The sequence below is a fragment of the Siniperca chuatsi genome, linkage group LG16, assembly GCF_020085105.1.
Source record: "Siniperca chuatsi isolate FFG_IHB_CAS linkage group LG16, ASM2008510v1, whole genome shotgun sequence".
Classification (NCBI taxonomy): Eukaryota; Metazoa; Chordata; class Actinopteri; order Centrarchiformes; family Sinipercidae; genus Siniperca; species Siniperca chuatsi.
Window position 1 is genome coordinate 14,090,835 of NC_058057.1, and position 25,892 is coordinate 14,116,726.

Consider the following 25,892-nt stretch of genomic DNA (forward strand, 5'->3'; position numbering starts at 1 on the left):
AGTGCCAGAAACCTGAGGGTCCTGTAGGCTACTCGGAGGTTGAGTGGGAGGGAGGAGAAGGGGGGGGGAGGCGGAAGGGCTACCGTTAAAGTGCGTGAACAAACAACATTCAGGTCTGAGACGTAAACAGTGAGCTGCGGAGCGCGAGGACAGACTAAATAAACTTAGGCGCTGTCCGTGGTGCTGAATCGCCCCACGGCGTCCTCTCAGTCCGCGAGGGGACCGACGAGCCTGTGAGCGTCATCTTTCCTACGACCTGTTCATACCTGAGCTCTCGTGCGAACCCAGGGATGATGGACGTGTACAGTTCCAGCCACCAGATTCATGCATGAGAACATGGACGGAAGACTTGTGGATTTAAACCCTAAATGAAGAATCCGCCTCGGCTCGACAAAAATGTTTCTGAAGACATAATTTGTTAAGACATCATTTGTATTCTATCTATCTATTTATTGACCAGCTCGAGCCCGAGGCATTCATTCATGAAAGGAATTCCAACATGTTGTAAAAATGAACCGATGTAATTTAGTTGCCCTTCAAGCATAGGAGATCTGCGTTTTAATCCGAGGAGAGCAACGATACCCACCGAGACATGGCTCGTCTGCTTGTTTTGGTCAACTCCGTGGTCCTGTTGCTTTTTGGCAGCGGCATGTTCTTGGTAGGAGCAAGTAAGTATAAGCCTCTATAACAGAGGAGTCAAACCAATTAGCCTATTGTGCATTTATAGCCTTGTAAAATGCGCCATTAGCCATACAAAGTAGCCTGTTACAAAACGTGAACATGTCACTGTGTTTGTTAGGAGTCTAACGAGGCTTTTGTTGGATTTGAATCTGCGCCTGATGATGCACTTAATTCCACCTTTCAGTCACACACATCAATTACAATCCAATAGTTTTTTATGCTCATGTATACTCACTTACTGTATTTTTATCATAATAGCCAGCTCATCCAGTAGCATCTGTTTAACCAGTACAGAATAGATGCAAGGAAGTACAAGATGGGCTGTTATACCTGACTTTACTTTCTTTGAATCATGTACAAAAACAAGACATGGTGTCTATTCTAAAATATCCTTTGTGTTTTATATTTAAATTCATAGCTATATAATAACCTTAAGAATAACCTTGGCAGTTTGCCCTACCTATGCATTTAATAAAAAAAACCAATATTAGCACGTTTAAAGCAAGAAACCTGCCCTTTTCCCCCATTGTGCCAGCTCACTTGGAAGGCACTCTCTCTCAATGGTGTTTGACTAAAGATAGACCATTTAATTCTTCAATTGCGGCACTGCTGAACAGTGTGAACTCATAAAAGCTCTTATTGGGCGCCAAAAGTACACAAGGGCATTCGCTTCTCTAAAATCATGTCCCACCGAAACACCAGTTACAGAGCTAACACTGCTTTCAATGAGCTCAATCATGAGGGAGATGCTTGTGCTTACACTGTATGTGGTCTCATTTACAACATTTATATACACCCAATATAGCTATTTTTGCATTCTTTCCATTGCAAGCTCAGCGTCAGACTTACTTTTTCTGAATTGTTCCTATTTCTGTAACAGAAATCTTCTCTATCTGCTATCTACAGTATCTCTGTCTCTTTATCTACCAGTCTACCTCTATCACTTCCTCCCTCGCCTCTCAAAGGAACTGAGTCCTACATGTCATAGCGCATTGAGAGAATCTGATTGGCACTTCACTGTTTCTGTGTGTGTACTGTGTGCCTGATACAAATATTCAGAGCTTTTGTCATGTTCTGCGCTGACATGTGAAAAGCAAGAGCATCCCTGATCTCAGTGGAGTTCTGCATGGGGCTGTCAAGAGCAGGAAACGCTACTATTAAACAAATAAACATGACACTCATAAATATAAATTTGGCTATTGCAATGAGTTTGAAGTGAATGAAAATAAATGTTGAATTCATTAGTGCCAGCACTATGCATGCTATGAGACTAAGGCATTCACAGTGACGTCTTTCAGGAGGAAGGTCTAAAGTAATTGTAAGCCTCTTTGGTTGTCCATACAAATTTCAACTACACAGCGAAGCAGAAAAAGGGAGTGAAGTGTCTCTTAGGTAATACAATCAATGGAATTTGCTTAAATATTTTGAAAGTGATACTAAAATGTTGTAATGGTGGATGGTGAATGCTAGCATATAATAAAGCCTGGTTTTCATTGATCTCACCTACTGAAATTTGTTCTCAAAGCTTTCATTCATCCAGCATGCTTTTCAACATGAGTCATGATTACACAATGATCTACATGGCACAGGTCTTAACATTTGGATTGTTAAAATTGCAGATTTGTAAAAAACAAAACCCTGCAGAAATGACATTTGGTCCAGATGATGATATACTCAAGTCGACATTGAGCTTCCAGTATCTAAATGTCTCAAAAATTGAGAAAAATTCCAGTATGAGCAATCTTCAAACAGTAAAAATTTAATTTTCTTGGTCCAAACTGACAAGAACTACTTGAATGTGGGTAACCATATTTACACATGTTCTGAAAACAAGCAAGTTGAATGAAAACAAATCCCACATGAGGCCTAACCAGAGCTTTAGGCAGTGAGCAAATGTGAATTAGATTTTATTGGATTGATTTGGATGGCCATGCGCATATCATTCTTCAAATTGGCAATCTGCTGTTTATAAACCTAGTGACACATTCTTGACAAATAGACGTTCTGTATTAGAGCTGAATCCATCAGAGCGAGGGCCAATGTTTGCTCATGTTGAGATAATTTTATCTGCTGTCACATGGCACACATTTTTCAAATACACAGAAAAAATACAGACTACGGTGCGTGGAAAAAACAGGATTTTATTCAATCCTAGATTTTATATCAGTACATACAGTGGCTCACACTTGTTGGTGTCTTGTTCAGATGTAGATCCAGTGAACACCCACTGTAGCCAATAAAAAACAACTTCATACATCTGCTCCTGCACGTCACTGCATGCTAGCCTTTACAGTTTTGGGATGATGAAGCAATGTTAGCTTGTTGCTGAAAAGCCTCAGGGTATGGCCAGTGATTACATTAACATTAGACTGGCACCTAGTCCCATCTGGTTCCACTGCCCTTTCACAGCCTTTGAATCTGTGAGAATGAAGACAGAGTGTACCTGAAGTAAGTGCCCCTACTGTAGAGAGGCTCTGAAATGTATAGGAAAAAGCATAGGCCTTAGCCATGCCATAACAAGTCCTTCCATATGTATCCATCTACACTATATACTGTTGTTGCTGCACTAGATAGACAGACACTAGTGTACTAGAGTCAGAGACTTAATCAAAGATCACATGAAGTCACTGCTCCTACATGGTATCCAATGTGAAAGAAAGGCAGGATCCCAGAGGGGAGATAAAACAAGAAAATGGTCTTCAAAGGTAATATGGGGGTAGGCGGTGCCAGAGTTAAACCAGCAAGACATTGCTTAAGAGCTCCACTACCAGGCGATTTGCAACACGGGGCCTGCGAGTGGCTGTGCGACAACCTCCTGCTGTGCAGAAGAGAACATTTAGACTTCCCACCACTGAGTTTGAAACACATCCAGATGAAGCTGTTTGAAGATTGACTGGGCAACACATCAAAATTCAAGGCACCTGTTGTGAGTTATTGCCTTTATTTATGAGATGTCAGTGAATATATTATCTAACAAGCGACTACGGCAACTGTATCCTGGGAGGTATTAGAAAACAATTATATTACAAGCAGCCCTTCAAACTGTCACTAGCTTTGAGGTAATTGAAACTGAAATATGATCGATAATACAACCTTGGTAAACCACAGTGTTTTGCCTTTTCAATGTATTTGAAGCAATATGAATTATGCACCTTTGGGAGTTTTATTGTGTTGTTAGCGAACTGTTCAATCGTTTGAAACATTTCTGAACATTTATTACAGAATAATGAGCGGAGCACTGATTCGTGTCAGACTTGATATTGTTTGTAGAATTAAGTAGTAGCAGCTTCTGTCTCTATCTGAGACATTTACTGAGTCATGCTTGTAACTGTAAATGAGTGCATGACAATGTCTGCTTGCTCATGAGTCCTATCATTCAATAACCCACATCAGGTGCAAAAAGCAAACACAAAAGGCAGTTATATTGAATTTTGCATTGGCTAGGCAATTCAACCTTAATGCTTTTGATGTAATCTCCAATTTTCTACTCCCATCTAATTTTTCTATTTCTGTTTAATCAATGTGTCATGGTTGTCCAAGGTGGTCTGCGACCAAAAGCTGCACAGGCTGTTTTATCGTGATGAATCTAAAATCTTATTGTTTGAAAAACATCTCCAATCAGTCTCTTCTCCTATGCTGTGAACAAACAATATAAGCAACCAATAAAAAAAAACAATGTGTAAATCGGGATAAATTGTGCATTTGTGCTTCGCAAGCAAATATAGAGGACAAAATATATTATGCCACGGCCGTACCTCGCTCAATCTGGGCTCCTTTCCACGTGGCTTGTCAGCCATTCAGAGATCCACCTGCACTTTCACTATCTCTCTGTGCACTCTGATTAGATGGGGAGAAGCTAATGTGCTGGGCTTTGGCTATACGCTATGATTCATCCTGGCAGTGTGCCCACATCCCAAGAGGGTCTTACCATTTGTTTGCACTGACAAACGCCTCAGCCGCTGTGACCTATTGCTGTTTGATTTCAGATCTTACGTAACGCATTCTGTGGAGTGGGGCTTACTTAGGACACGTGGCCAACAACAAATATTGAAGTATCCACAATGACACTTATTACTGCAGAAGGGAACATCAAACAACCTAGACAGAGCAGGACTGGACTATTGGACTTCACATCAATAAAAATATTTGCATTAGAAAATCAAGTCATCTGTTTTATGTTCATGAGCCAACAGTGATTTGGAGACATTAAGAGCATTTATATTTTTATCATGTACTTTCTAAAATATTAAATGAATGAATACAATAATGTTAGTTTGTAGTTTTAGGTCTTTATGTTCTACAGTCCAAAAAGTCACCGTACCCGGGTATTTCAAGTTATACTTGAAATACAAAAATATACTTGTCCTGCTCAACCACGTGCAAAGGAAACATCATCATATAGGACGAGGGCACTTATACATTAGTGATGATTCATGGCCTGCTTCAACTGAACCATCACTTGCTCCATCACCAGGAAATGACCTGTAGACAATGCATCATGGTTAGTGGCTGCATTTTTTTGTCCATGCATGGCTGTCCGTAACCCCCATTACCCATAGGAATGATGAGCTTCAAGAGAAATGAACGTGTCCAATCTGAAGAGTGTGCAGTGTACGACATGTGCTGATGGCAATCTAGGCTTTATAGCATTTGCCTATTAACTAGTCAGATTTATCCTTACAAAACAAATGAATATCTTTGTTATTTTAAGGGTGTATTGGGGGATGATGCAGTTACAAGAATCAAAGCTTCTGTGTGGCTTTTAGAAATGCAAGGCTGTTCATGGTGAGAGTTTTATACTGAGATATAAAGAAAATCCAATTATAAGGTCATTATCAAATGTTCATGACACAAAATTAGCCGTCAGTCAGAGTAAATATACAGTATGTATGACTCATTCTCAGAGGCTCTCCAAAGATCAAGGACAATATATTATATGTGACTTGCCCTCCCTCTTAACCTGCTGTGCGTATATCTTAACACATTACAGAACCTGCTTCCATAAATAAGATTGTCATTAAATGGACAAAATGAGACAGACGTAACCTCTTAACTTCTTGATACCAGTGATACCAAAAGCCAAGCCCACTTTTCTCCCCGCTCTCACTACAGTTGGAACATTAATTTGCGCTCTGTTGCACAGGCTAAGCATTAGTCTGGCCTCTTGTTCCTCTCATCCGCTCCCCTCCACAAACCAATCTCTGAGTGTGTCCTGGGAACCGAGCGCCATCCCTGTGTTTGACCTTGACCCCACTGTGGTTCATAATGCCACAAGGGCTGAGAAAGGGAGACTGATAGCCTTGTTTGACCCAAGGGTCTTGAGATCTGCCTCAGTGTCACCTTTTGCACCAAACACAGAGGCCATTGTTGATTGTCTCCGAGATAAAGCGCACAGAGGTGCAAGAAGCGAGAGAGAGCGAGAGAGAGCGAGAGAGAGAGAGAGAGAGAGAGATAAAAGGGGAGACATGGGGAGATAAGATGAGAGGGATGTGAGAGGGACTGCTATAGAAAAGAGCAAACCATTTGAAATAGCTCCCAATTTCATCACTTTTTCTTTCATCTTTTTCTCTCAAGTGCAATTTTTGGCTGAAATATTGTCCTTATACAGCACATGCCTTTGGCTGTCATCTCAAGACAACTGTATTATGGGTTATTATGTCCATGCCCCATGAGTTAATGAAAGTGTTTGAAATACAAATTGACTGCACAACTGTCAATTCATATTCGCTTTGTAGCGAACTGCTACAGAAAGCTGCATCTAGAAATCTTACTCCTTGTACTTAGAGATCAGCTGTGATACTGTAGTTACAACTCAGGCAAAGCGTATGTTATTCCGTCTACTTATATGTATGTATTATCTTCTCCGATGCCATCCCCATAAGAAACTATTCTTTTTGTCATTTTTTCACTTATCTGACAGCTTAACACATTTCCACTCACTTGACCCTCTCAACATAGCATCAGTTACTTTTTGTGACAACACACAAAGTCCATTAGACCCACGTTAATGACAGAAGCCCTGAGGATGGCTTCCAGGTTCCCATCTGTCCGCGCCAATCCCATCTTACCTATCCATCTGACCCGAGCGATTGCTTGGAGACTGTGAAGCCGTACAGGGCCCTCTATTAGATCTGTCACCCTCTGTTTCTCCTGGCGTCTGCTTCCCAGGCTTTTGTCCCACTTTGCAATCAATGTGTCCACCAGCAACCAAATCATGATAGATGGCTGCAAAGTGAAGCAAACACAACCCTGTCCGTGGAAAGTGGACATGAAACAGACACCGTGGTCATAATAAAATGTGAGCAAGCAATTTATTTAAAAAGCTAAAACTAGATGAGTTAAATGGGGTGTTTACTTATAGGTGATACAGTACTGTGTTGTTATCAGACGCCTCCCCTCAAAAACATACATTACCACGAGAGAGGTCTAATCATTTGTTTTTCACTGAGATTGCAAACAGTTTTATGCACGACAGTATGCCCTGTATGTATTTTATGTCCCAGGGGACACCAAACCAATGTCCCTGTTTAGTCCAGAGAGTATGTTTAAATGTGACTAGCACTCAGTTTAAGTAATCCAGTAGCAATGGGTAATGAAAGTACTTAAAACAACACTGCTGTAGTTGTGTGATAGTGCCATTTATTGGTCTTAGGACAGTGGATCAGAAAACAGTGAAGCTTGTTTCTGGAGATGAAAGGAAGAACAGGAATGTATGAGTGAAATAAAACTCCAAACCAAATCAAAATCCACATTACATAGGTGCTACAAAACTAGCAAAAGTGAACACGGTTTTCAGTCTAGTCCACTGCTTGATCACATGAGACCCAGCAGCTTACTGTACCATGATGACACATACAACCTGGTGTCCCATACTGCTGCTGTATTTCCTCATTCCACTAATTCATCCACAAAACCAGACTGCATGAATTTTGAGAGTAAGACTCAGTTATTCACTTTTAATTCAAAACAAACACCTGTGGTGAGTTTCAGAGTGCCAACACAGTGCTTGAGACTTTCCAGGTGCAGTGTGGACACAGTTGGCATGGGTAATTTAATATCTAGAGAAGTGGTTGGATTAACAGATCCCTCTGTTTCTGTTTCATTTCCTCCAGACCGGCCACCAGCTCCCATCAATGTGTCCGTCATGCACCCGCAGGCCAACTCGGCAACTGTATCCTGGGAGGTTCCAGAGGGAGACATAATAATCGGCTTCTCTATCTCACAACAGGTAAGTCCTAAACTTCAAATGTAAATTAGTGAGACCGTGGACAGGTTAGTAGAACACCCCTAAAAAGGGAAAACTGCATCTGTTTTATTTTTGGCCGTAGCCATTTGTGGTTTGGCATTGAGCCTTCATCATGTCCTGTTGAAATTTTGTTGGCACACCACCCAGCCAGTAGGAAGAATGAAGAAGTGCACCTGGAATTCATTTTCTACCATGTCACAGTTCTTGACAGCCTGTGGACATATTGGGATAAAATGGGGGCAAAGGAAAAAATATATTTCAGAAAATAAAATGATAATCTAATCACTGACTGAAGTCCATAGAGGATATTTTGTGTGTTCAGCAAACACCTCACTACGTATCATGGGTTTGTCCAGCATACTGAGTAAGTAGCACAAATGCACAAGACCCTGGGTGAATAAAGATGTGTTTTCGTCTGGATGTACTGTATATTCTTAGGAACCCCTTCAAGCTTAGCTCAGCATGCAGGGAGGCTGACTAAATCTCGCCTTCAAGCCTGGACTTCGAATAAAACTTGGCATGGTCGATTTGTCAAGAGAAAACAAGGGTGCAGCGGGAATGCACATAAGCATGTGAAGCTGCCAAACTGCATTTTTCAGGAAGATTTAAAAGGCTTAAATTAGGGAGACCAATGAATGCTAACACTGAACAACAGAATGCCATATGCTGCTATAATCATGTTTATGCTTTATGCAACTCGAAACATTATGCAGCCATTTAACTTTGCTATTCACGCAGGCGACTGATGGGCTGTAAATAACACCCAAACGTCTCTTTTGGCTGTTCATCATGTTATGCAGCTGAATTTGAACACGTTTGGTAATTGCCTTGAGTGTATATGGCAGTTTAATCATTACATTATTCATTGTTTGCAGAGAGTAACAAGTTTTCTCATTCAAGCAGGGCCATAAAAAACACATAAGAAGACATCTGGCCCAAAGCCACTTCAAGTGCAGATGGGCTAGCGAGCTCACTAAGAAGAGAGCTCTGCATGCAAGCAGGAGGAGTAATTCTCACAGCTTTGGGTCTTGATTGCGCCAATAACATTCAGGTCAAAAGACAAGCTTTCAAAGTCTGAGACTTGACTCAAGGTACTTGCAGTCTAAATTAATCAGAATTTGACTCCACAACTTTTCAATTTCCAGTTAAGACCCCATATGGGAAAATAAAGTGCCAACTGTTAACATAATAAAGTACTCAGCGTGTCGTACTCCAGTACCTTGAATATTTTCTGGTTGGTCACCTCCATATAGGCCCATATAGAGGTACATGATTGTTTTTAGCTTTTTTTATGATGTTGGAGGGTGATGCATCATTAATGCAATATTGCCCTGTAAAGATGATGAAATTCATAAAGTCAAGCAACATGACTTTTTACAGAAGAGAGTGTCTCCCTTAAGGAGGGTATTTCTGTGTGGTCACCTTGATCACCTCAATGCCCACTGTATTGATTATTGTATCTACTCCAAAGGTCAATCCATTCAGTTTTTTCGCTATCCTTCCTCCAATCCCTAGAGGCAGGAAGGACACATGCAGCGATTCATTCGGGAAGTCAACACCACCAGCCGCTCCTGTGTCCTTTGGGATCTGGAGGAGGACACAGACTACATCATCCAGGTCCAGTCAATTGGCCTCTATGGGGAAAGCCAAGCCAGCAAGAAGGTCCATTTTCGCACCCTCAAGAAGTCAGACCGCTTCCCCTCCAACAGCTCCAATCAAGGTAAGCTGCTGAGATATAGGTATTAGTAGTTACTTATGGCCAAGTTCATTTGAAAAGAGGTGTTTCTGTTTGTGTACAGGGACAATAATATAGTGTGATTCAAAGATTAGGGGCTCGTGTTTCCTCAAATACTATTAAACCTTTGTAAAAACCTTATATAAAAATTAAAGGATTAGGCTTGCATTATCTTTTTATTATTGTCATCAAATCCTTTAAAAACACCAAAACAAACAATCAATCTATTTTGCCAACAAGTATCGTTTGTGTAGCCACATTTATAGTTCATAGCTCCTTGCCATGGAACTTCCATTATTGTTCAAAAACTACTAACAAAACTAAGAGTCTACAGCCATGCTAGCAGCTCTGTGAGGCTGTACTCAGCGGTGCTTTGAGCTACATACTAAGGTAAGCCTGCTAGCATGCTCACAATGACAATGCTCTAATGTTTAGCAGGTAATATTTACTAGGTTCTCCATCTTAGTTTAGCATGTTAGCATGCTAACATTTGGCAATTAGCACTAAACACAAATTACAGCTGAGACTGATGGAATAGACATTAGTTTTGCAGGTATTTGTTTATAATCCAAAGTACTGGGCAAATAAAAATTTTGACCTGATGGTGGCACTAGATGAAAAGTCAGGAGATCACCAGGGTCATTAGGATTCATCCTCTGGGGACCATGAATGTCTGTACCCAATTTCATGGCCATCCATCCAATTGAGAAATTTCAGTCTGGACCATAGTGGTGGACCAACCAACCGACCAGATTTTTGATACCTGGATTTTTATATTTTTATTTTATTTTATATTTTATTTTATTACTATTATTTTTATAATATGTAGTTATGATAAACATATTCTTCTAATTATGTCATAGATCATACCTCAAAAAAGTCACACACCCCCTTTCCCTATGGTATTGGTTTCTTCTAAAAGATGCAGGATGAAATCAGTTTGCAGCAGCAGGTACGCACACACACAGCACTTTGTTGCACATCAGTGCTGGAGGAGATGTAGGTTACAGCTTAACGGTGTGTTGCTGAAGTGGTTGGAGCATCAATCCTTTTTCAAATATGTGAAAATGAAATGCAAGAAATATATTGCAATGCATGAAAATCCTACACTTGGTTATTATTGCTTCCCCCGTCTCTCTCTCGTTATATCAGTGTGTAGATGTGGCTACAGGTTGTACTTAGGCTAATGGTGATGATGGATCTTTCAAGGAGGCTGAGTAGTTTGAAATGGAGCATCTGTACTGATGCTACTTCCTATGCATTGTGTTTGAAAATGCAGCTATCACCATGTTGGCAGGTTCCTTTCATCTGTGGCTTTATTATCTTTGTTCTCTATATTCATTTGCATTGTGGATACACAGTAGTCTTTTTATGTGTATTTTTATATGCCCCTTAAAATTTTTGGGTTAAGCAGACAAGATTTAGCTCTTTTTCAAGAAAAGTGGCAGCAGTGTAGAAGTGAGTGAATAAGTGAGCATCATTTTCAATAACCAAAACAGCACAAATTATTGACATGAAAATCTCTATACAGTATATACCCTAATATAAAGAGGGAGATTACTGATTTATCTGATAACTGATTTAGTGAAGTTTAGAAGTAATCCACCCAAAGTCTTATATATGTGTCAAAATGCAGGAAAGTGCGTCATTATTTTCTTTGTTTTCTGGGCAAGGACCCCCAAGAATTTTGGCTTCCATGATACCCATGCCTAGAGCCATGCTTCTAGCATTGCTAAAAACTATTAAAAACACAGAAAACACATAAGGCTGCACTGGGTGACATATTCCCTCATTAGCTGAACATGGCCAGTGTGGCATAACTAGCAAAGCATAATCAACAAGGAACTAAGTTGTGTTAGTGATGTCTGCCCGATATGGATTCGTCATTAAGAACTAAAAAATTCAGTTGTGGAGTTAAATGTTCATTGTAATGAAGAAAAACATAATTGACCCGGTGCAGTGATGTGGCTCTGTTATGGGTTTTTAATAGTTTTTGAATGATAATGTAGTCCTATGGCACAGAGGTATAAGCTATATCAGGCTTTGGATACACAGGCAATACTTGTTCAAAGAATAAATTCATTGTTTGTTTTAGTGTCTTCATTGGATTTGTTTATAATAACAATAGGTATTGTGTTAGTTCAGAGTTTCCTCAAGTCAACAAGATGCCATAACATTTGTCAAAATGCAGTATAATTGATAAGGTCACAGTAGGTCACTGCAGCAATTTTTTCAGTGTTTCATCTCACTTACGTAACATAATGCTTTGCTTTTAATTCTACAGTACATGGTCTGCCACAGGCCTTTTTCCCGAGGCACAGACAGGAGCAACCCATTACAGATGCTTTTCCTGCTGTTACGCTAAAGCCTCTTCTGGCTGTTGAATGCTTTTAAGCACCCTGACATTGAAAATGAGGTACAGTAAAGGCTAGTGCCGAACGTAAGTGCAAGTAACCTGAAGCCTCCTCTCACAGCGTCCTTCTGAGGGGACTCTATTTGCTTCTTGCAGGTTTATTTTCTCCTAGACACCAATTCATTATTGACAGACTCTTCAAGCATGGCCGCAGGCAAGCTCCTGTGAATTTATGCAACTCTATATCACTCTGGGTGCCTAATCAGGATTCTGACACACACTCTAAAACACTTAGGATTCAGTGTCTGGGCTCAGCTCATGGGCTAGAGCGGAAATATGAGGACCGTGACCAATAGAGAATAGGTTCAGTAGCTCTCAATTTCTTACAGCACAGATGAGGGAAGAGTGAGAAAAAGCTATTTGCTTTCTATTATAAGCAGTTGTGAAGAGTCTACATTTCAGAAGGAACTCTTTTGCTAATATTCTCTGCATTAGTTCAGCCATGATTATGGGATGAGCCATGAGAATACATTAAATCTTAAAATGATGGCAGCTTGCATTTGACATTAGTCTAGAAACAGCCCTGATACTTCCAAATAATTTTTCTCTGTTATCTTATGGTCTGGTTGAGGTTGTGAATATAGGAAGTGCTGATGCAAGTGACTAATAAATGTTTCTCTCCAGCTGACTCAGGTTTGATGCCATAAGTTAAGTTGGCAAGATCAGCGAAAGAGAAAGAAACTAATTCAGGCTCACAGTTAACACAAGAGCTTGTGCACTGTCCATTAAGCTAATACAGGCATCGTCATTACACTCCTTTCCTGTTGCTTTACACTCAGGAAATTATTTTCTGTACTTGTTTTTGAAGTTAAAAGCAATTTTAGTAACTAACCATCAATATCGGAACAAAGTGCTGAGCATGAAAACAATTATGGCCAGTGCCGCACCACTTTTTTTTTTTTCAAGAATCTTGGAAAAGATTCACTATGCAACATTAATCAGGATTTGCAGCCCCCCTCCCCTTGGAGTCATCCAAGTGGGTCAGAATAACAGTGGATGAGCTTCATTTGTGGGAGTTTGTTTTTGTAAATGTAGAAGCAATCAGTGTCAGCTTTCCCTAAATCTAATGCCAGCACTGCTGGCCCCAGTTTCAAAGTCTCATGCCCCAGTTTCAAAGTCCAGTCACATCAAGTTTCCTTATGTAACTCTTGTCAAGTTTATTACTCTGCTTCTCTTTTCATGTTTGGCTCTGTGCCATTGTATATTTTGACTCTGATATTGTTGGGAAATTTATTGTGGACCATGGACATGGGAAGTCGGGGTGCTGAGGGGGCTGCAGCACCTTCTAAAATCAGGCATATCTGCTAACTAGAGCTTGCTCTAATTTTTTGAGGTTTGGCAGAGTATTAATATAATGATGTTTAAACGTAATGTACTTCATGGAAAGAGGGAGAGAGAGAGAGAAGTGAAGACACAAAACCGTTAACAGCAAACAGAGTGACAGCTCCATTGCTGGTTGAATGGGCATCGGTACATCCACGTATCCTCGTCTGCTGTATGAAATGCACACCCAGGTGCTGTCTCACTCCCTCTTCCTCTCCTTGCAGTTTTCATGCATTAGTTCAGTGTTCCTGTAGTTGCTGTAGTTGCTGTGGCTGCTTTGCCATACAGTATGTTGGTGTTCATGTTTGTAGTTAAGCTAATAATTATATGTATGAATTTTTTTTATCTGTGTTTTCAATCCTACATCAATTGCATGAATTAACTTAACATAATTTCCTTTCTAAATTGTACACTGTGTTGCATCAGCTAGCTAATGTGGCTAACGTTAGCCAACAGGTTGTTAACCTGTCCAAAAATAGTTTTTATGCTAACTCAGCATTTGAATTGAAGGTCATTGATGGTCATCTCCAAGGTTGTCAACATGAGAAACTGGGCTTTGCTCCTACATACTCCTTTGAGACACTCACTTAGTCACAATATTAATTCTGTCTCTTAACAAGCTTTTGTCTGCTCTAAAAGGATGTTCACAATGTTTCCTCCTGAAATAACATATGTATTCTTCATTCTTCAGCCTTAATGCACCATGATTTAACATGACATTTTCTGTTTAGGAGCTTGCTGCTGACCATTGTTCCTTAAAAGGCTTTTAATCTAGCTGGCTCCAGCATCTCAGAGCCATTTCAGAGATCCTATGTCACAGCAAAGTGCCTCCGATTGAAACTAAATTGATTTGCGGTGTATCCCAGGCATTCCCAAGAGCTGGAGCTATGATACCCATGAATCAATAATGCTTTTATTTTTTTCCTCAATGCAATTCTCTTTGATAATGTGATTACATATTAGTGTATATGCCACTGAATGTACACTTTTCCTGGCCAGATTCAGAATCCATCTATTTCATATAAACCCTTTCCTGGCAAGATACACGCCATGTGTAACTGGAGAATGTGAATTTAAATAGGCTACAATGGATTTTGTTTTCCCAGGATCAATGGGTCTTTCCAAACTCTATTTCAATTTCATTAGTTCCATGGAAAGCTTTTAATCAGAGTATATATTTATGTGCTTTGCCCGCCCTTCAAGAGTGAGGTATGATTGAAAACTTGCAGAAGTGCAGCAACTAGATAGACATTAAAAAAATAACATTTTTGTTGTATGTTGGCAGTTTATTATTAGTATTCCATTAATTTAAGCAATGTCTATGTATGTACATTTGCAAAGTAAACACATTTGTGAAGAACTCAAATATAATTAATTTCGAGGAGGTATAATTCCAACATAATGAAGGCTTTTTGAAATAAAAGGGATTTAAAATGTAAGATTTATCATACTGTAGGTAATTATCTTTTGCTTACAGACAGAGATCTGTGATAAAAGTGGGAAAATTAACATGTTGAATTTGTTAGCATCAACAGTGATGCCACAGTCAATACAAAAATCTCCACATATGCTAGATAAACCATCCCCAAACAAAAGACATGAAACTACTAAAAATGTTACCTGCTGCCACTAAGCTGTCAAGCTGTTTCACACAGAAGAGCAAAAAAAAATATTTTCAAAGGATGGATGCCTTCAGCAGTCAAACCTAACTAGGTAGGTGGTCCCCTTAGACACAATTACTGTGTGATACTTCAAAGAGATGCCAAGCTGTCTTTGCTGAGTCATAAGCTACACCTACGGAAGGCTCTCCCATTAACAGTACTGAGACAAAGGTATGCTACTCGCTGTTCGCTCCCTGCAAAATATTCTTTTTACTTTCACAATTTTTTGAAGGTTAGTGGTGAACTCAGTCCCTACCCCCGTACACTTCGAATTTAATTAAGTCCAGGGGAGTAGCCTTGTGTTGTTTTTGTACAAACTCTGGTGCACAAGTGGCAGCTACAGCTGTAATTTCTTTGTGTGAAGTGAAGAACTGACTCTTCAAACTGAGAAAAAAAAAATTGAGGTTTATTGTTTGTCTGTGTGACTGAACAGTTGAATTAACTGAATATTTTTACTTTATTGAACTAATTTGCTCTTAACTCAGTTGGTTTTATACAACTCATGAGACGTCTTGGAACTAATTATTCAACTGTATTTTAGTTAACTCACGTTTTTAAAGGCAGCAGGGAAACTTGTGCTTTTAAATTGAACCAGTTTAAAATGGCACGAAACCTAAAAAACACAATTGGTCAGTCTCAAGGAGACATAATGCAAGAAGAAATCACACGATGCATCTTTGTGACACCAGTGCAGCACCTCTGGTGTGTTGTTACACTGCTTCCCGACACAGTTCACAGCCACAAACAACATTATGGGATTTGGAGTGAGTAGAAGGAAGGTCAACTAATTATCACAACACAAACTCTTTGGTGCACCAGGGACATCACAATCCGTTCATTCTCCACTAGAAGAGTGTGGTGCCGACATATAAAATGTATGATACAGCAGCAGGACACGTTATTCAGGTCAGCTGTAAATTCTGTTCACTCACTCTGTGGTATGAAACCTATTGCATCGAATATACATACTATATAACATACTGTATATCAGCATGCTACACAGTCTGCATGTACCAAAGCACTTTTTCAAGTTAAGTAGAGTCATTAGATCAACTAGAAAACTGTACACAAGGACAAGAAGGTCAGTGGGAAAGTCTTGCAGAAGACAGAAGCCTTAGAGATTCATTACTGAAACAGCCATTGATGTGATGTCATCATCCCAACACTTCTACCAGTTGTTTCTCTGTACAGACATAACTTTTCATATATGCAGAAGAACTAGTTTATTATTGAGTGGGTTGGGTTCAGACAGATAGAGGAGATGTGGGATTAATAAACAACTCGTAGGAGCACCAGTCGTACTTAGCGCTGACCTGAGTCCTGACCTGGCATTTAAGTGTAATGTGCAGCCTGATATCAACTCTAGAGCTCACTGTGCAATGGGAAGACACATGAGATGATGTAGGTGAATCTTAGATTAGGCTCTCAAAGGATTGATTGGGATTTTTTCAAGTTTATCTTATTACAACACTCGCATGTCATGTGTAGGCTGAAAGAGTTGGTCGCTGTAATCATTTCTCCTCTTCACACTGGCAAAATGCATTCTGCAGTTCACTTAAAGCTAATATGAAGCTTCAGCAGTCTGAGTTAGCAGAGTCAAGTGAATATATTCCTCCTGGTAGTCGTGTGTAGGTTTATTGCCAGTGTTTCGTCCTGGCAACAAACCTACATGCTACTACCAAGAAATATCCCTCCACCGCAGCTCAGCAAGATAACAGTGTCCAGGGAACCAAAAAGAGGGAATTTCATAGGCTACCACTTTGTTAGCCAATAAGTTGCCCTGGAAGCAGAGCCGACACTGTTAGCTAATAGCTAATACAGGGGGCTAAGAGTTTTTTTCAGTCAGACCTAAACGTTTGACAAGCAAAATGATTTATGTAAAATTGAAGTACATTTGGAAAGCTGTGAGAGGCTTGCGCTACTTGCCCTGATATTGTTTTGCTAGAATTTGTGTTCCCCCGAATCGCGACTTGGCGACTGCCAAGTTAGCATGACCCATAATGAAAATAAATAAATAAATAAATAAGAAAAATTACATATTTTTCCTTTTTCATACATAGTTTCTTCTACTCTTTTTTTTTTTTTTACTAACTTCCAAGTTGAGCCGTAGCCCCCACATACAACAGGTCTTTCATATTGATAAATTAGCATCAAGCACTTTTCTGTGATTTGTGTCCACTGTGATGCACCCCTTCCCTCTCTCCACTCACATGCCCATACATACTACTACCAAGACTGAAAAACATGGCACTGTAATTGACCCCACTCCCTAATAGCTATCATGTGAAGAGAGCTGACGATTCGGGGCCAGTTTCTTGACAACTTGATTCACTAAAAGAGGCAATTGGGAAAAGTGGTGCTCTGGAAGAGTTCCATCCATGCTGGTAAAGAGATAGTTTGGAAAGTGGAAATAGGCCTATAGTCAATCCACTTAAAGGAGGATTAATGCTACAGAATTGATATGTGGTAATGCCCACCACATTTTCTGACTACTACAGTTTTTTTTTAAGTGGCATAACAGTCATGAGAGATAAACGGAGTGTCCATGTTTGCCAGTCCTCACAGAATGTAAGTTGAACATCTTACATTATCAGGAGAAACCAGTGAAATAGCTCTGCAAGCAACACAACCTTTGTGAAGGTTATAATGTTCAGCTTTCACTGAGACACACAGGTGTTGTTTCAACTCTATAGTAATGTTTGAGGCCATTGTTTGTGATGTTGTCCTTTTGGATTGCTTCCCTGTCTGTCCTCTCTGCTAGATGACCCCACTGTGCAGGGCCTGGACAAGTCCCGGCATCTACAAACAGGAGAGATGATCATAATCGGGGTGGTCTTGGTCATGTGGGCAGGTAGGTTTGAAGACTGTATGTGGTTAATAATATTTAAGTCAGAAGAGAAAGAAATCAGAAATGAAGAGCAGGAAAAACACTTTATAGGCCTTGAAAACCTATTTTCTCAATCAGCTTCTTACTAGGAGCAATAACATCCTATATGAACACAGTACTTTCTGCCTAAATTAGGACAGTTTTGGTTATTTCACAAGAGATTTCTGTTTTGTTTTCGTTTGGATTTTTTGTCCTTGCTTTACGTGCTGGTTTGAAGTGCAGGTAGGGTCATTTGGGAAAAGGTGATGTCACATATTTCCGTGCATCAATCAGTTTTAGTAGCAACATTTGAATCAAAATGTAATTACAGTTGTTGGGTTGTTTGCTTGTGTTGCCAGGTCGCTGTCAAAGCTGATCAAACCACAGCCACACAGTCCTGATGAAACAGATCAGATGAGTTTTTGAGTGTTAAACTCATAAACAATAACTAAGGCTGTTTTTTTCCACAAAATGTAATTTTGATTATTGCATATTTATTCATGAATATTTAATCTGACACAGAAATACTTTGAAACCAAGTTTTCAGGGGCTTTAAGTACCACAAAGTACAATACATGTACAGAATTCTGACTTAATGTGTCACAGCCTGTCATGTCCTCACCAGCCCTTAATCACCCACACCTGCTCCTAATTACACCCCTGCCCTCAAGCAGCCCCAATCACACCCAGGATAAAACCACTCTACACTCAGTGTCCAACCTCGTTCATGTTCAAGACTCCATGCACCAGACTACACAACGGTCTAGGATTTCGCAGCTATTTCCCCTATGGCTTCACCAGTCTCCTGTGGATTCCCTCCGGTGACTTCCCAAGATCCACTAGACCTATCTCCACTTCTGGCTGTCGTCGTAAGACATTCCCCTCCATCTCTGTCCTCTGCCTGTTATCCCGTGACAGAAGGTTGGACCTAAAACCACGAAGATGGCAGCCTGTGTTTCCAACGACCCTTTCCTCCACCTGAATAGTCTGGCCAAGCGTTGATCTGTAATACTGGTGATACTGTCTCCTAGTCCTTCAGGGTGACACAGTAACACGTCTTTGATCTTTTTAAAGGGTATTAAAAGGCCGATTGTAGATATGATACTGTCTAATATTTATAAATCCAATGCCAAACATTAGATGTTACTGAGCAATTGTTATCAGTAATGAAATTACATTAAAATCCTGCTTAATAAGCTAATAGATAATTGTACTTTTCCAATGGATCTGCAAAATGTAAACATTTATGTAAGCCTCAATGATGAAGACTGAGAGAGATTTCTCTCTGTAGATTATCTTGTTGCTACATCAATACATTGGCACACCAATCAAGCCAATAATCAATAAACACAGTCATCCAGCAAAGACATATAGAATACCTTATTAAGTGGAAGTTAAGAGTTAAAAAAAAAACAAGTAACACAAACTCAGAAATAAATGTAACAACTCTGAACATCCCGTCCCTTTTAGGCTTTTTCCCAACAGTGATGTCAAACCAACATCATGCTTTCCTGAGCCATCTCTGCATCTAAGCTCTACGTCCAAGTATGATTTTCTACTCCTTTGTGGAAGTGTGCTGATTAATGAAGTGTTGAGGCACAATGAGAAGTGGCACATCTGACAGGCTGCCAGAAGCAGGGTTTCCCACCCCCGAGCACCAGAGTGAGATGTTAAATAATACTAGCGAGAGAAACCAAAGTAAAACGGAGGCTGTGAAGAGTGGGAGTGAACAAATAAACACAGCTCATGTGGCATATTCATAATGGACTGCTCATTTGCAGCCAGTTCAGTTTAAAACAGATTTACTTTATTCTCTCATTTTATGAGGCATATTCAAAAGTTCATAATCTGCATAACATTGTTATTTATTTGTTCTTTTTTGTTCTTATTACATTTATATACTCCAATCTTTTATCATTATCTTTTTATCTTTTATCCTTTATCTCTGTTACTTTCTGCTGCTTGGTCTAAGTTTAAAAAAATAATTTAATGATAAAGTAATCAGGTAATTGCTTTAATATGATGCAATCTCATCTGCCACATTGTACAGTATAAGGTTTCTGTGTAGTAAGTGGCTGTTGGTTAAAAAAAGTGCTTAAAATGTAGTGACGTTTCTGCTGATATCCTGAGGAAAGTGTGACTTTATTTTGTTTGCACGTTAAAACAACATTAGACTGTAATGTAAACCAGTTAAATGCAGACAAATCACTCCTCAGATTACAAAAATGCTACTGTAATTTAACCATGAAACAAACCAGTGGAACTGTGGAAATGCCTACCATGAATGTCTCCCTGCTACAAAGAGACAATGACATGTAGCTGCAATATTGCAGAGCACTTACGTGATGTATGAATAATAATGTTAATTAATTAAATGAATTACGCTATGCTTCTGAGTATTTCTCACAGCTCCCTAGTTGTCATTACCAGAACTGTATATCAGTTTCTGAATATGTAATGATAGCATAGAAATACATAACCTCCGTAAAGCAAGGAAGTTAATTGTGAGCATAGAGTACTTTTCCAAACTGGAGGCAGAGCTGCATCTGGCAGAAATGTAACAAAGCAAACTCCGTGGAGAATTACTGTCTTCCAAGCTTTCAGATAAAGGCCCAGCCCTCACCCTCCTTTGGGAGCAGAATTTCATTATCCACATGGCCTTTCAACGTGCTCAGTTAGAGGAAGTAGTGACATGTCTGTGAGTGACAGTTGCCTCCTCATGACTGAAATCCTATCCTCTTTTGTGTGTGTGTGTGTGTGTGTGTCTGTGTGTGTGTTGCATGTATGCCCATTTCTCACCTCCCGACAGCTGTTATTGCCCTGTTCTGCCGGCAGTATGACATCATCAAGGACAACGACTCCAGCAACAGCAAGGAGAAGGCCAAGCCGTCGTCAGAGAGGAGTACGCCAGAGCACCACAGTGGAGGACTGCTGAGGAGCAAGGTGAGCATGACTCCTGGATTTCCTGCATACTGAAAACATGCACACCAGTCTCATCCACACATCCCTCACACAAGATTGGCTCTTGGCAAACAGTGTCTCTCTGTGCAGACAGCAGTGTCACCATCTATATAAATGACTATGTTATACTGTCCTGACAGCACGGGCCCTTTTGTCACAGCAGACATTTTGACTTGTCGTAGTAGGAAAAGCACATGTGTTACTAATAACATTAGCGATGGCTCTGTTCTATTCAAGTGTCCCCAGTAAGCTGTGACAGTGAGCCAGCATGCATAATACCAGGACCCTGAAACTGAAGCAGCTAAAATTAATTCAGCCATCATTAATTTTATTTACACCTGTGCTTTTCCTACTGAGACATGTCAAAATGTCTTCTGTGAAATAGGCCTATGTTTATGTCTTTAATGTGCCCAATGTGTTGAAGGATGCGTAGGTAGGTGTGTGTGTGTGTGTGTGTGTGTGTGTGAGGTAGTGATGATGTTTTTCTTTTTGTTCTACACCTTGCTGCAGAAACAATTTCCTCCAGTGAATAATAACATTAATGTAATCTAATCCAGTGTGCTCAGCCAACTCATGCTGCCATGAAGTGCCCACCTCTTTGGCATTTCACAACTGCAAACTTGGTTATGCGGGATATTAACATGATTACTGTGGTTTTGTAGAAAACCGGTATATCAGGCTCTGCTGTACAGGCTGGAAAACAAAAAGCTCCAATATGCCATGATTAATGATGGTCAATTTATTATTTATTAAGATGATGCTTGATCAGTAACTAAAATATTGAGAGAATGCTTATTTCAGTTTAGTTAGATAATAAGTTTTCTTTTAAAGTAAAAATTCTTATATCAAACCAAGGACAATAAATGGTTACTGTTATCACTGGTAAAAAAAATAAAATAAAAGCTTAATTTTATATTTTCCTTTTTATTTAAATGTTTTTTTTTGGAAGATTTAACTTATTTCATTCACAGTAACATATATCTATTCTAGACCATGCTATATGCAAATGGTTACCACCTTCTGGTACATAACTAGTGCAGTAGACACTACAGTAAACGGTTGTGCTGAAACTTTACCTTACCCATTATGTTTAACACTTGACCGTATAGCTTATTTGTTAAGCTTGTCCTTATATATTGTATGGCAATTTATTTTATCCTTTTCAGAGATGAATTCTTGTATATATGCTACTGCTACTGTTGCAAGTCTAAAATGCAACCTTTCCCAAGCACCTAATGTTAATGGTATCTTTCCTACAAATGTAATCACAGGAATCGCCAAGGATCTATTTCTCAACCGCAGTCTCCAACAGTGCAAAACACCAACAAGCAAGCAGCATGTCTGTTATAGAAAATATATGTTGCATGTGCTATAATATTACAGAGTCAGTTTAAGGTTGATGCTGCCAGTGGTAAATGAAGTCCATGCCTTGAAAGATATCAAACTGAATCACTGGTGGAGCTTTGAGTGTGTGAGAAATGCCTTTAAAAAGTAACAGATAACAGTGGACAGATATACGCAGTCACAGCTCAGTAATGAGGTCATGACCAATCGATGATCAAGGTCATTTGCATTGTGAGTGTTGACCTCTGGCTAGGATTTAACGTAGAAACATATTGAGTTCTCTTGTTTAAATTAGCTGAGGGGCAATCGTTGTAGGATTTCTCATTGTGTTGGCTTATCTCTCCTTCCAGTCCCCATTAGGTGGTCAGATGTTGATATAAGGTTTCTGTCAGAGAGGTTCTGATGGGGACTTCCGAAACTCTCTCTTGCATCAGTCAATAGTAACAGTAAGTGATTTTTATTTATCTTGTCTGTTGCAGTTTCATCCTTCTGTGCCGTCTATCAACATCATTGAAGTTTGAGAAGAAGGAAGCCCAAGTTGAATTCCCCTCTCTGCATTTTCAACCTCTCTCACTGATGATCGAAAACAGATGAAAAAATTTATATTTTCTGTGGGCGATCGTCAGTGAATAAGGCTGGCCAAGGCTGTCTTGCAAAAGACACACATGCATGCACACAGTATTTGTAGGAAAACACTAAACTACAGATACATAACCCTATACATATCTACACGCCCCTATATGCACAGACACACACCATACAGAAAGCTAAAAGAAACCTACTCCTGCAGGTTGACAGAACATAAATGAATGTTAACCCATTGTGCAGTTAACATTGATGTCTTAGCCAGGTGCTTGGTACATTATTGCAATACAAAACACACAATACCACTTATCATCTCTGGGAGGCCTCTCTTCTTGACTTTAAAAACGCAGTGTATTTTTGATATCGGCATGTGCGATTAGATACCATGTTCACCTGTTATAGGCAACTCAGCTCTAAATAAATCAATATTTCTCCACTGCAAATTGTGTTAATATATTGTCTGATCACAAATGTATATTATCGGACTGCTGACGGCAGATTGTTAATAAGCAAAGAAAGCAAATATGTGTATCCAAAGTTCATTTGTAAGAACCACCACAACAACATGTCTTAATTTTTTCTAATTATTGAAATTAATATACCATTTTCTGGATAACATTGTATTTTTTTCATATTTCATCCATAACAAACATCATGTCAGTACATATTTGATTCATTTGCTAAATGAAGCTGCATGCAGGTCATTTGCCTGTAGAATAGCATTTGATGTGCATTCTAAGTTAGATGCCAAAAATGGAGAAATAAACATGATGATGTTATGTGACGCTTTTAATGTTTTCTTCTGTTTTGCCTGCTTTTAGAACAGGACACTATCTTTCATCATCCAGTAGATCTTGTACATTTCCTAACAATTGTATTACCTAAAATGTAAAATAAACTTTATTTTGAATGTCCCATTACTAAGTTGTAGTTAATGTAATGGAGTTTCTCTCACTGAAGCGCATAAATCACTTCCACTGTGCACAAAATGCACTTTCACACACATACCACTCATGAACTGTCTGCAATTTGTGCATTATATGCTGGCCAAGACCGTATAGTACAGTAGAAAACTGCCCTTCATGCACAAAATGCTTGCCAAGTCGCGTCACAAAAAGTGTTTTAACGCAGGTAATATATTTCAAGTGCCACAAATTAATTAGGTAATGATTTGGTAGTTAAAATTATTGTAAAGTCACTGCCATCGTTTTGAGGTACAAAATGCATTATAGTGCATGAAAAGTAACACCTTAAATCCTGACGTGTACAATGTTTTGTGCACAACGCTAGCATTTTGTCGCTCAAACTGTGTTTTGTGTATGTGACACCTGGTGCAACACCTTTAAATGGCTGCATTTTTGCAAAAGACGGATTGGTGGAATTTATGTAACGTTAAGAACTTTAAGAGAACACAGATAATCTTAAATACTGACATTATGGTGCACAAATAAGCATAAATAAAAACCCCAAATAATAAAACCACAACATATTTTTAATATAAATCTCCCCCATCTCTGTCTCTGAGGTCCGTCTCCATCTCTGCCCCTTCTCTTTGTGTTTCTAACCAGAATGTACCAACAATTATGCTTTTAATATTCAATCATTTTAAACCAGCTTATAGCTGACTTTACAATCAGTTTAAACTTTTCTGTCCCTCTGTTTAAAAACTAAAGAACTGCATTACCCCTGTTCATATTATGCGTAATAATTCATATTATGAGCTTCCTGAGATTCATTGTCTTAAACCTACAAACAATGCTGTTTGTCTAACTCATAGGTTTGAGACCAGAGAGAAAGTCACATGATACAACTGGGATTGTGATGTGATGTAAGGGATAACAGGCAGGGATTTTGAAGAGATCAACTCATGTCTTGTTAAAGCTCTTCAATTCAAGAGCTGGCTCTCGAGTCAGCTTGACGAGATGCTCTCAGCGATGCTGTTCTGTGAACATGCTTTGACCAAGAGAAAGCTCAGTGGAAATCCATGAGAGTAGGACTGACACTGGTTACACTACCAAAGATTACAGTATACATCATACGGATCGTTGATTACATTACAATTGAACACATATGAAGCCACTGTATCTATCTGTTCACTTTACTCAATAATAAAACCTCTATTAATAGCTAAAAGGTGGTCATGAAATGTTGAAATCTGCAGTTATCTCACCAACAACTGCTACATTTATCCACAACGAAGCAGAAGTTACGAGACGGTCTGCTGCAGTACTTTGCAGAACAAGTTCAATAAGCCATTTCACCTGAACTTTAAATTGGAATGTTCTTAATCAAAAATGTAATTACACAGAAGAATCTAAGAATACAGCTCATCTTAAAATAGAAAGTGATTACAGCGTCCCAGGGATTAATAATTAATATTGTACACCCTCCCTTTTTTTCTAGCTGTCTCAGCGCTGCGGACTTCCTTCCATTAGTCGTTCAGGTGATTTATGGGCTGTTGTTATGGCTAAGATAAACTTTGGTTAGATTTTAGATGTGATTCAGAGATCCAAGTATAGACTGTCACTAAAAATAAATAGATGTATAGGGTTTGCACAGGAGTCTACTTTCATTTTTGCAGCACTTGGCCCCTTGTTTATATGTGCAGCAAGCCTCTTGTGTTCTCCATCTGTACTTCTTACCTGGGTAATGGAGCAGAAATAGATGGAAGAAGGCCTGACATTCAAATAGAAGTCAAAATGCATATCTTTTGAAATTCATTAAAGAACAATTACTGGCTATGTTTAGTCTCTATGGTACACTGTCACTAACCTTTTCAGAGGTAAAAAGGTTTGTTGTAGTTAGAAACTGCTGCTACTGCGTGTCCTAAAATCCTATTTTAGAAATGCAGGCATTTATCCTTTTCCTGTTGTACATGAAAAATGTTTCATAGCACTTTTACACTGCAAATATGTCATACAAATAGCAGAAACTAGACATCATATGGTTCACTGCTATGTACTAAATAACATGCACATTCATAAAGGAGAATAATTACAGTACTTGCAGGTTATTGCCCTCCATTTACTACTTTCTCAGTTGCAGAAGTTAAAACTTAGCATATGTGACCTCCATAA

The 25,892-nt window shown here is 39.3% G+C and overlaps 1 protein-coding gene across 2 annotated transcripts; it reads left to right on the forward strand.

Moving 5' to 3' along the window:
- fndc4a (fibronectin type III domain containing 4a) lies at window positions 1-23,735 on the forward strand. 2 transcript variants are annotated; one of them, XM_044169884.1, is made up of 6 exons: window positions 1-668; window positions 7,794-7,909; window positions 9,443-9,647; window positions 17,821-17,910; window positions 20,735-20,868; window positions 22,710-23,735. In XM_044169884.1, exons 1-6 carry the CDS (start codon window positions 593-595, stop codon window positions 22,749-22,751), a joined length of 663 nt encoding a protein of 220 aa, XP_044025819.1. In that variant the 5' UTR covers window positions 1-592; the 3' UTR covers window positions 22,752-23,735. The 2 variants fall into 2 exon arrangements, with proteins under 2 accessions (XP_044025819.1, XP_044025820.1); XM_044169885.1 differs by lacking the exon at window positions 1-668 and adding an exon at window positions 3,465-3,607.
- The last annotated feature ends 2,157 nt before the right edge of the window (window positions 23,736-25,892 follow it).

Coding starts and splice junctions, on each gene's coding strand:
- fndc4a (XM_044169884.1), top strand. CDS start 593: ATGGCTCGTCTGCTTGTTTTGGTCAACTCCGTGGTCCTGTTGCTTTTT. Junction 17,911..20,734: donor GGTCTTGGTCATGTGGGCAG/GTAGGTTTGAAG, acceptor ACCTCCCGACAG/CTGTTATTGCCCTGTTCTGC. Junction 20,869..22,709: donor GAGGACTGCTGAGGAGCAAG/GTGAGCATGACT, acceptor TGTCTGTTGCAG/TTTCATCCTTCTGTGCCGTC.